The 11,210-nt window shown below is 58.6% G+C and overlaps 1 protein-coding gene across 1 annotated transcript in view; it reads right to left on the minus strand.

Annotated features, from left to right (window-relative positions):
* Positions 1 to 2,172: 2,172 nt before the first annotated feature.
* Positions 2,173 to 11,210, minus strand: part of NR5A1 (nuclear receptor subfamily 5 group A member 1) — a 20,438-nt gene continuing 11,400 nt past the window's right edge. The window contains exons 5-6 of the mRNA XM_040631868.1: positions 10,982 to 11,129; positions 2,173 to 3,899 (exon numbers count right to left, since the gene is read on the minus strand). Coding sequence (XP_040487802.1) covers positions 3,652 to 3,899; positions 10,982 to 11,129 — 396 coding nt within the window. The 3' untranslated portion in view covers positions 2,173 to 3,651. The remainder of the gene's footprint in view (positions 3,900 to 10,981; positions 11,130 to 11,210) is intronic.

The raw sequence follows: 11,210 nt of genomic DNA on the forward strand, positions 1-11,210 counted from the left end.
TGAGGTGGAAGCCAGGCGAAGGAGGGGCCCAGGGACTGCCAACACTGTCCTGCCGACCTCAGGCTGGCTCAGATGCTGCAGGGCCAGAGGACGCATGGCTGGGGAGCATCAGAGCAGCCTCCCTGGAGGAGGTGGGGCCTGGCTGCATGAGGAGCCCCGAGACCCAGCCAGGCACAAGTTGCACCCAGGTCTCCCTACAACCTTCTATGTCTCTGCCATTCTGGGCCCCACCTGGGTTGTCTGGGACGACATCTATCCAGGGGTGGTTGACCCATCATGCAAGTATAGGAGCCTGGGTACGTCATTCTGGGGATGGGGGCTGTCGAACCTTGCAAAGCCCATCATCTGTAGAATGGGGGACATCAGGCCCACCCCACAGGCTACAAGAGGGGTAAATGCAGTCTTGTGTGCTGCTTCCCGGGCCCAGCACATGTCGGAATGTAGGAGCGTCGGCCGTCTTCAGAGAAGGATGTGCAGGGGACTGGGGGGGGCACAGAACCCGCTGTGTAGAGGAAGGAGGTGATGTATAAGGCTTCGAAGACCCCCGGCAGAGACCGAAGCCAGCAGGTTTGGGGGTGGGGGAGGCAGCAGTGAAGACACAGCAGGGAGTAGGGAGGAGTGGCAGGCTGGGGACCACTGCTGAGGTTCCAGAAAACAAGGCACTCGGCCTGGCTGCCTGCTGCCCCGGTGCTGGAGGAGGGCCACCGCCACACGGGGAAGCGAGGAGCCACGGGAAAGCAGGGAAGCGAGGAGGTGGCTCTGAATTGGGCAGGCACTTGGTCTCTACTGCCTGCATTTGCAGTGTCCTCTGACTCCCTCCCCTCACCTCCAGGAGGTTCCTGCCTCCCCGCCAAGTAATCATGTGGACTGGTGGGAGGGCGGGAGCAGGGGTCCAGGGGGGTGGGCACCAAGGAGTCCTTTCCAGTCTCCCCTCCTCCTGCTCTATACCCTTTCTCCCACCACCCACTCTCTTCACTCTCCAGCCCAAATGACTTCGATTAGGTCCCCAGACACTGGCCCACACTGCCCCTACCTCTTGTCTTAGCTGGCGAACCCCTGGACATCCTTCAAAACCCAGTTTGGATAACGCCTCTGCCGAGAAGACTTCCTGTCGCCCCAGGGGCCAAATAAGTCCCTTCCTCATCTTCTCCAGCTCTTACGGGTTGGCTCACACAGGATTACGAAACCGCTGGGAGCGTCTTCCTTCAAGATGGGACGCCCCCCAGAGGCAGAAACCGGACTATCTGCTTCACTTCTGAAAGGGCCAGGCGGGAAAGGGACATTTTTTCTTTGCATAAAAGCCACTACCAAGCTGTGTGCCAAGGCATACTTCTCCCTAAAGGGGGCATCTTTTTTCTAACGTGCACAGAGGTGTGAAGCGGACCGGGAGTGGCCCCAGGGGTGAACTAGTCAGGTCGGTTGGGATGATGGAGTTGGCGTGATGGCTCTGCCCCTACTTGGTGTGTGAGCTTGGACAGGACGCTCACCCCTCCGGACCTGTAATCTGGAGCTGCCCCCTACCGAAGTGGTTCTGAGGAGTAGACGGGACAACAAAATGAGACAAAGCCCGTGAAGCCTGGAAGACATCTGGAGGAGAGGCAGCTGGCCTCAGAAATCGGCCGTGCTCACTGCTGCCCCCCGCGGGGAGAGGCAAGAGAGTCAGGGAGGGGGGCAGGCCGGAGGCCGCCAGATGGACCGAGAGGAAAGGGCCAGTGCTCCGAAGTCATGAGGACCCAGGTTTGAATCTGCCCCTGCAGATCCCTGAGTGGGGCACCTGCCAAGTGCCTCTCCTGGATCATAACCCCTGCCTGACTGGGCTCCCACAGGGACAGCGATGTGAGGGACGGCACATGGTAGGTGCTCATGAAATGACTGCTCCCTTCTGCCCAAGATGGCGCTTGAGAAGCAAGGCCAGGGCGGGACTCTGGCTGAGGCCCAGGAAGACCCAAGCATCTCCCAGGCCTCCTGGGTATGGCAAGGGCCCAGGGATGACGTGGGGCCCACCGGCTCCCCAACGGTGCCAGGTGTGCCCCCACTCTGGCCCCAAGTTTTGAACCAAAGCTTATCTGACTGTCGCCTCCATCCCAATCCGAGCAGCGGCCTGCCCTAGACTACACAAACCCAAAGGTTCTGCTTTGGCCCCAGGATGTAAATAGGCAAAGGTAGCTGGAAACTAATTGCAAAATTTATTCCAGGGCTGCAGGGGCTGGGGAGATTCTTAAGGGCACTTCTCATTTTGGGGCTGTGGGTCTCTGGCCTTGGAAGGGGCACACATTTCAGTGGCAGGGGCGAGGACGGAGACAGGGCAGTGGAAGGCAGGGGGGCATGGATGCCCAGTCACCGCCAACTGGGTAGGCTCAGCACAAGCTGCAATGGCAACATGAAAGCAGGAAAGACAGTGGGTGCCCAGCCCGGGGACAGAGGACAGCCAAGGCCTCCCCCTAGTGCCTGGCCCTGGAGAGTGTCCTTCAAGACACAGGGCAGGAGGCCAGGGAGCTGAGACCCAGCTTGAAGGTTTGCAGCAAGGGACCCAATGGGACAGGGCCAATGAGGAAGGGGCTTATTATCCATGTCCCCCATCTGGAGACCCATACACCCTCCTCAAGTTCACCCATATTCCCACACACAGAGACTCTGAGCCCCGACAGGACACCTGCTGTTCATCAAAGGAGGGGCAAGCAACAACTCTTCTCTGGATTGAAACAATGGTCCAGCACCCCCCAGGGGTACTTGGCATGCGGGTGTTTGGAGAGAAACCGTGGGCAGTATTTGGTGCTAATCCCCAAGTCCCAGCTTCAATCCTCAAATCCGTCCACTGCCCCCCCACATACACACCTTTCAAAGAGTATCTAGATTACTAGATTAAAAAACAAATAAAACCCCCAAACCCACAAATCTCTTGACTACAGCCATTGCAGATACATACCAGCATGGGCTGGCCAACTGTGGGTGGGGCTAGAATGTTCTAGCTCCCTGGTGGGAGAGGGATAGAAACTTCTCCTCCAGTGGGAGAGGGCTAGAGAGCTGATTGTAGTGAAATTCTTTTCAGATAGCATGTCAGAGTTCTCCCCTGCACAAGTCAGATGGGGTCGAAGGGCTAGGGAGGAGGGCTTGGTCCAAACCCACCCCATAGTGTCCTCTAGGCCCCACAGTGCCCGACCAACTTCACAAACTCAGTGACCCCTAGTTTACAAAACAGAGGGCTTCCCTCCTGGTCTCTGGGAGGTGGTTCTGGAGACCCTCTCTTCTCCCCCAGTTGATGCCTGCTCAATGTCTCTCTGCTTCTGTTTCCCGGAGAGGGGAAAGGGACAACTTCTGACCCAAGGGACATGGAGGCCCACCAGGGAATCCCACAACTCCTCCCTGGACCTGTGCTTCCAGACTCCAGGACAGACAGCTGGGAGCAAGGGGAGGGGGAGGGGTGGTTAGCAGCCGCCTTCTTGGGGCCCTCTGAGCGGCAGGCAGGTGCCAGTGGGGCCACCCTACCTCAGCCAGGCCCCGTCCCCCCTCACCCACCTTCCCAAACACGGGGCTTCAGAGAGCGCAGGGGCAGGGGCTTACAGGGTGGGGCTCCTGGGTTGGCAGAATAAACTCAACCATCCGGAGGCCCTTGGGGGTGGCTGCGACCCCCAGCCCGGCCCCAGCCCAGGCTCAAGTCTGCTTGGCTTGCAGCATCTCGATGAGCAGGTTGTTGCGGGGCATCTCGTTGCCCAGGTGCTTGTGGTACAGGTACTCCTTGGCCTGCATGCTCAGCGCCCGCACCTCCACCAGGCACAGCAGAAGCTGCTGGAACTTGTCCCCACAGTGCGGGTAGTGGCACAGGGTGTAATCCAGCAGGGCAGCATTGGCCTTCTCCTGAGCGTCCTTCACCAGGCTGTGGTTATTCAGGAATTTCACATCTGCAAAAGAAGGAGCTCTGTCAGCATCCCCAGCCCATCGCATCAGCCGCGGTCACCGGCGACACCAACACCAACATCCCCTAGAAGCACCCCTGCTCTCCCCCCACCACGATCAACACAGTCCCCAGCCCCAGGGTCAACACCATCCTGGGGCGCCTGGGCGGCTCAGTCGGTTAAACGTCTGACTCTTGATCTCCGCTCAAGTCTTCATCTCAGGGTCATGAGTTCAAGCCCCATGTTGGGCTCCACGCTGGGCGTGGAACCTACTTAAAAAAACAAACAAAACAAAAAAACTGTCCCGTTGCCATCATCCCCACGATGGTCACCATCAGCACCATCAGCAGACAGACACACTGACGGCAAAGGACCCATCTCGCAGCTGCCAGGCACATGCACTGGTGGCCCTAGTCCAGAGAGCGACAGGCGCTCCTTCGGTCTATCCTGTGACAGATCAAGAGCCTGCGGTACCGCAAGGAGATTCTCTCATGGGGCCACGGAGGTGCACCCCAGGGAGTCCCACGCAGGAGACACAGGCAATGGAGCAGACCTAACACAGAGCGAAGGGACTGATCTTAAAAAGCACAAAGCTAAGTGGTAAAAACAGAAAAGGAGGACCCAGAATGAGATCTACCAGGCAAAGCCGTCTACATAATAAAAAAAAAAAATGCTTGTGCAGAAGCATGCACATTATGTAAGAACAGGGACAAACGAGGAATCCAAGTTAGACGTGAAGGCGTGGCCGCCGTGGGAGGGACGAGGACAGTCAGCCCTGCATGGACTGGTGGTCACTTGTACCAGGGACAGAGGAGTGTGACCAATGCCTCCTGCACAGCCAGTGGAGGTCCAGTGAAGACACAAAAAATAAAGTGTCTTTGGAGAGAGGCTGATTGGCGTTCAAATCCCAGTCCCACCAGTTAGGAGCCATAGCCTTGTGCCCTGTGCCCTCCTGGCCTGCAAGGCCTTCTTCCTCTGTGAATGGGGCATGCCCACCTTGCAGGGCTAAGAGCTTGGGTGCCGGGGCCTCCACAGGTGCCTGGGCCCCCAGGGGCCCCCAGAGGGTCAATTTGTCACTCAAATTGCCACTGCTTGGCAGGTGTCTCTGAGCTCCTGGGCAGCGCCCCCAGCTGGTGCCCTGCCTGTCGGCTGAGGTTCAGCAGGAATCCACAGAATTGGTCCCCCACCCCCAAATCCAGCCCGGCCTGGCCTGCGACACGGCGTCCAGTGGTTCAGAAAGCGGTCATCCGTCCACTTCTCCTCTGCCCCCGTCCCCAACAGCTCTGCGGCTGCGGGGGAGTCTGGAGCCCAGCATGCGCGGCCCTTGGCCCTTCTAATCCCTCTTAACCCCCACCGCGTCAGGAGGGCTTGATGCTCCTGGCAACCCTGATCCCCAGCCGCCCCCGGTGCGCCTGCTGAGGCCTGTGTTGTCCAAAGTTGGATTTAGGGAAACCCGAGCTGGGCCCAAGGCGTATGGCAGGATCTGGCCCCAGTCCTCCACCCCCACCCCTGGCCCCCTCGCCTCCCTTCAGTAAGTGAGCCAGGGTCATTTTCTTCCTCGCCTCCCTAGGATCACCATGAGCCCATAAGGCACCTTTGTGCCAATTAGAAAGAAGTTCCCCCTTGTCCACAGACACAGTATGGCTAGGGGCATACAAACTGGATGTCAGCCCCTATTCATCCCTGGCCTAGGTGCCCTTGTGCAGTGAACAACCTGTTCAACTGTACATTGCAGACCTGCTCCTTAGCCTGGACTACTCCAGACATACTCAAAGGTCATGGGAAGGCCCCACCCTCTCCGAAGCCAGTCTCCTAGGCACAAGAGGTGTCTACTGACCCCATCCCTGTCCCAACCTCTCATCCCATAGGGTCCTGTCTACCTTCATCTCCCACCCCCACCTCTCCCCACTGCCCTCTGCCCCCCACCCCCGGCCCAGACTGGGCAATTCTTCTGACAGTGCCTTCTGACAATGCACATTAGGACTCTGGGGGTCCAGAGAAGGGTAGGGACCAGCTCAAGGCCACACAGCAGTAGGGGGGCCCAGAGGAAACAGCCAGGGGTGGAGGAGGAGGGGCTGGTATGCTGCAGTAGAGGCAGGAGCGGGAGGGGGCTGGGAGGACCAGAACCTTGGCTTTACCAGGATTTACTGTTCTCCACAGCACCGCAGCACCGTACCGGGGACAATGGGGTGGAGTGCAGGGGGTGGGTGCGAACAAGGACAGCTCGGGGACAGCCCCTACTCTTAGCAGTTCTCTGGATCTCTCAGCTGTCTGCAGACTGGAGACCCCCACCACCCCCATGCGGTGGGCTACCGGGCTGGGGGAAGGAAGCAGTCACCAGTTAAGCCCCAATGACTACAGTATAAGTGCACCCAGTTTCCCAGGAGCCCCCACCCCCGCCCCCGGCATCGTGCACTAGCTCAGTTAATCCCCACAGACAGCCAGGCAGGCAGGAAAGGACATCCCCCAGGCACAGGGACAGTGGGGCGTGCCTGGGACTCCCAGTAGATGCCAGAGTCTGGATGTAAACCCAGGTCTCCTGGCTCCAAAGCCCCGTGGGTAAGCCCAGGCGGGGTCAAGCTTGGACACTGATTCCTGAGAGCAGAGCAGGAAAACTTGACGTTTCGTCCAATCCAGGTGTCCTGTCCAAGGGCCCCCATCCCTGGGGTCCTAGGTTTCCAAGGTTACTCTGGACTCCAAACTCCTCTTCCTCCTCACCCTGGAGAGACCACTGTCAAGTCATAGCCCCCTCTCCCACTTCCCTGTGCCCCCTGCTAAAGGACTGTCGTGAGGATTCTGTGGGATAATGGGGGTGACAGAGCCAACATCCCACTGGACACCATGCCTTCCTTCCACTGGACACGGGAGCAGGAGTCACAGACCTGGAGCTGCCCCCTTAATACGTCAGGGGTTCAAATCCCAGCTCTATCACCAACTGGGTGACCTTGGGCAAGGCCCTTCCCCTGAGCTGTTTCCCCGTCATCTGCAAAATGGGGCACACGAATCTGCCTCACAGGATGCCCAGCTCTGGGCCCCGGGACACCGCAGGTGGGAGATGGGCACGGGGGAGAAAAGCCCCGGAGTGTTCCCCAGACTGCTGAGCTCTGGCAATCCTGGAGGTGGGAGGTGGGAGGGGGCTGGGAGATGGCACCCCCACCTCGGAGAGCAGCCTGCTAGCGCTCTGCGGAGCTGGGGGCCCCCAGGTTCTCAGAAAAGCCCCCTTTTCACGGTTTAATTGAATATTTGAATAATCCTTTCATTCCAGCGAGGCATAAAGAATGTTGTCCCAATAGCAGTGACTCAGGCAGGCGCCCCCGCGCACAATGGCCCCTCGAGTGGGGCTGCTATTCAGGCGGCCTTTTGTTGGCGCGGAGCAGTGGGTAAATTGCAAACGCTTAAGGGAATGCTGCGGCGGCTGCCTCAATGGGAGTCAGGAAATCGAATGTTAGGTCAATCCATTAAGCTTCGATTAAGTCCTCTGCGGAACAATGCCAGCCGGGCCCATCTTCATAAACACCACGATTGCCAGGAGAGAGGCACTAATTTTAATTAAACCTCCTTACCTGCCTCCAGGCCTGTGGGGAGACGGCTATTTAGACGCCAAATGGCACCCTTCTGTGGAGGCAGGCGGGAAGGAGGCACTGAGGGGGCCTGCAGGCGAGGGGCAGGGGAGGGGGCAGTCGTCATAGGGGATGGGGCTGCCCGGTCCAGGGAGGCACTGCCCCCAGGGTGATGCCCAGTGTGCCAGCTGGAGGTCTAAGGGCAAGTAGCCGTCCCTCTCTGGGCTCCAGGTCCCTTGTAGACCTATTCCTGGGGCTTAGGGGTGGGGAATATGGGAGAGTCTGGGCAGACTCTGGGCAGATCTTCTCCCTCATCTTGCCCAAACTTGTTCACTTCACTCCAGCCCTCGGTCTAGCCTCTTGCAGGGCTCTGGGCTGCCACCCGCCATCCTTCTCCCATGCTGCAGCTGGAAGGACCTTGCTAAAATGCAAATGCGATCATGTTACTCCAGCTGAAAAGCCTTCCCAAGGGAAGGGTCAAGGTCCTTGGCCTGGCATTCGAAGCCTTGCACAGCTCAGTCCCTGCCTGCCTCCCCAGCCTCCAGTCCACCCCCTCCCTGCCCCACGACCACACCAGACTTCCAGGATTCCCCATCCCTCTGCCCAACCCTTTGCTGCCACTTGCTTTGTTTCACCTAGAACACTCCTACTCATACTGCAAGGCCCAGCTCAGAGGCCCCTCCTCCAAGAAGCCTTCCGTGGTATCTTAGGTGTGGGTGGTTTCTCCTCTTTGGGCCAACCCTGATCACACTGGCCTGCTCAGTCTCCTCCTGGAATGCGGAGCCTGTCAGCCAACAGCCTCTCTACCTCACCTGGTCTCCAAGAGTTAGTTTCTGACCTGCTGGGCTGGGCGCTCCCTCACCCACCTCAGCCAGACCCGCATCCCTGTGATAAGGCACCGTGCCAGAGCATGCGATAAAGACGGAGACTGACTTGATCATTCATTCACTTCATTCATTTCTTTGCTCATTTGCTCACTGGTGGACGATAGTTAGGAGGAAAACAACACCAACGCACATTCCAAGGGGCCAGGCCATGCACTGAGCACTTGGGGGAATTCCCTCATGAAAACCTCATAGCAAATTAAGGATTATTATGATGGTCATCTTACAGATGGGAAAATAGAGGCTCAGAGAGGGGAGTGACTTGCTCAACGGCGCACAGCCAGAGAGAGAGTCCAGATTTAGAATCCAGGTGGTCCGTCTCTAGTCCCCATTCTTAACCACTGTTCCGCCCTGCCTCACATGTGTGAGAACACACACACACACATATATGCACACACTCTCGCTCCTGCATCCGGCCCTTCCAGCCTATGCAAGACAAGCACTGGAGATAGTCCCTGTCTCTCGCGCCCCAGCCACCCCCTCTGGCAAACAGGAGGAAGACTAGCAAGAAGGAGGGGCAGGCACTCGAGCTTCAGAACAGGCCACTCACCCGGACCAGGGGAAGAGGGCTGGGCACAGCTCTGCTATCCTTACACCCCAGACAGGGAGGAGGCCTGGATTGATCTTGGTGGAGGCCACAGCTGGGCTGGGCCTGGCAGTCCCCAGCATCCAGGGCTTTGTTGGAAGAGGAGCAGGGGCTGCAGGGGTGTGTCTCGGGCCCTGGGGTCTAGAAAGCCAAAACGTGGCACCTGCTCTACAGGGAGGCCTGGCCAAGAAGGCTGGTGGCTGGCAGCCCATCTTCCACCCACCCCTCCTCTGGACCTCCCTGCAGGCCTCCTGATGGGTGTCAGGTCAAGAAATACCCCAACCACTGGACCCCACACTCTATGTGCGTTCTAAATCCTTCCTGTCTCCAGATCTCCCATCACTCCCCAATTACATACAGATTCTTTCTACAACATGACATGTAAGGAGCCGCCAGCCTGTGACAGTTCATAGTCTGCACATGTGTGAAAACAAAGGTATAAATGCAAAGGCACAAACATGCACATAATTCCTCTAGTCCCCACACCCCCAACCATGCACCACCATGCCTTTGGCCTGAGCCAGTTCCCAGAGCCCGGCAGCTCACAGAGACAAGCCCGGCAGGTGGCTGCTGCTGGAGGGAACCAGGAGGGAGCTTCCCCCAACTGAAGCCAGCCTGGCCTGGGCCCCTAAGGCCCCTCCATGGGCTCCAGGCCACAGCTTCTAATTGGCTGCCCAAGATTCTGTCCCCAGCCCGCACCATGGTTGTCCCCTTCAAGCCCTGTAGCCTTGCATAGAAACCCTCCAGCTACCAGCCTGCTGTGCTGGAGTCAGGAGACCATGGCCATAGCCCAAGGACTGGGCTTCCCATGGTCAACACTTCACTAATTACCCCCAACCCTGCCCCGCTCTCCCCACTCTTGGGCAGGTGCTCCCTTGCCAGACTGGGGCTGTGATGCAATCGACCACAAAGATGAAATCTGCATCCTGCCCCCTCCCCAAGCAATGAGGCATCCATGCCCCTCTGTTCTGACCTTCCGTCCCATCTACACCCCTGCTAAAAGATTTATCCCTCCAACAAACTCCTACTCATCTTCCAAGGCCCTGCTCCGATGTCCCTCTTCCAGGAAGCCTTCTAGGCAGAGCCCTTGTTCCCCATTCTGGGTCCCCATCTCTCTGTCTGCGCTCCAGCAGCACTAGCTGGAGGCCTCGACTGGACTGGGAGCCAGCCACCTGACAGCGAGGACACGTCCATGTTCACGACATTGCTGGACCCAGGGAAGGCACAGGTGGCTTGCCAGGTGAGGGAGGACAGGAGGCCAGCCTGAGGAGAGCCTGAGGAGGGCGGAGGCTGGAGCAGCACAGGCTGGGCCGGTCAGGAGTGGGATGAGAAGGAGACCCCAAGTCAGGGAGTGGGGCTGGTGGGCGGGGCTCAACTTCTGCCACTTCCCTGCCTTACTTTCCTCCCTAGCTCTGCTCCCAGTCTTCCAGCCTATACATCTGACTAATCATTTCACTCATTGCTGTAGCTTGCTAGTTATATTATGCTTATTGTCTCTCCCCCAAGAGAAGGTGGGCTTCGTGACAATACGGATTAGGAATCTTTTTCGTTCACCCCGTGTCCCCAGTGCCTTGCAGAGTGCAGATGTTCCAAAAAGGTTTGCAGAATGAATACCTGAGTGAATGAATGAGTGGGGAGCCCAGAGTCAGAAGCTGGGCTCCCTAGAGCAGGGAACCGGGAAAACAGGGACCCCAGGATGGGAGCCAGGGAACAAAACCTCATGAAATCACACAGGCGTTTTTCTGGAGGTGACCTGGGCCCTTTTCTAGGGCTTTTGGCCAGGAATTTGCCGAATTCTCAGGAGTCCTTGTCCCCCAAAGGGCAAAACTTAGACACTGTCTTGGTCCTCTGTACTTCCAAACAGAGAAACTGAGGCCCAGAGAGGAAACAACCTCCATTATAAGAGCCAGGCCTGGGTCAGGTCCCTTCATCCCTTCCTCTCCTCACTGCAGGAGGGGTCCCTGCCCACCGACATCCCCCCAGGGCAGAGCCTCCTGGAGCTGGGCCCACCACCTACCTCGCCCCCTCGCCGCCCGTGGCCGGGCCGGGCGCACTCACCAAGGCTGAAGAGGATGAGGAATTTGAGGCAGACGAACTCCTGGCGGTCGAGCTGCAGCGCGTGCAGCTGCAGGACCAGCTCCTGTGCCCGCAGGACCAGGCCGTGCAGCAGGGAGCCCGCCTGGGCGGCCACCGTGCTCAGCTCCACCTGCGCGGGCGGACGCCAGGGTCAGGCTGTGCCTGGCAAGGGGTGCGGGGGGCAGCAGCGGGCCCGGGTGCAAGGTTCTGC

Source organism: Ursus maritimus, unplaced genomic scaffold (assembly GCF_017311325.1).
Source record: "Ursus maritimus isolate PB19 unplaced genomic scaffold, ASM1731132v1 scaffold_17, whole genome shotgun sequence".
NCBI classification, from domain to species: Eukaryota; Metazoa; Chordata; class Mammalia; order Carnivora; family Ursidae; genus Ursus; species Ursus maritimus.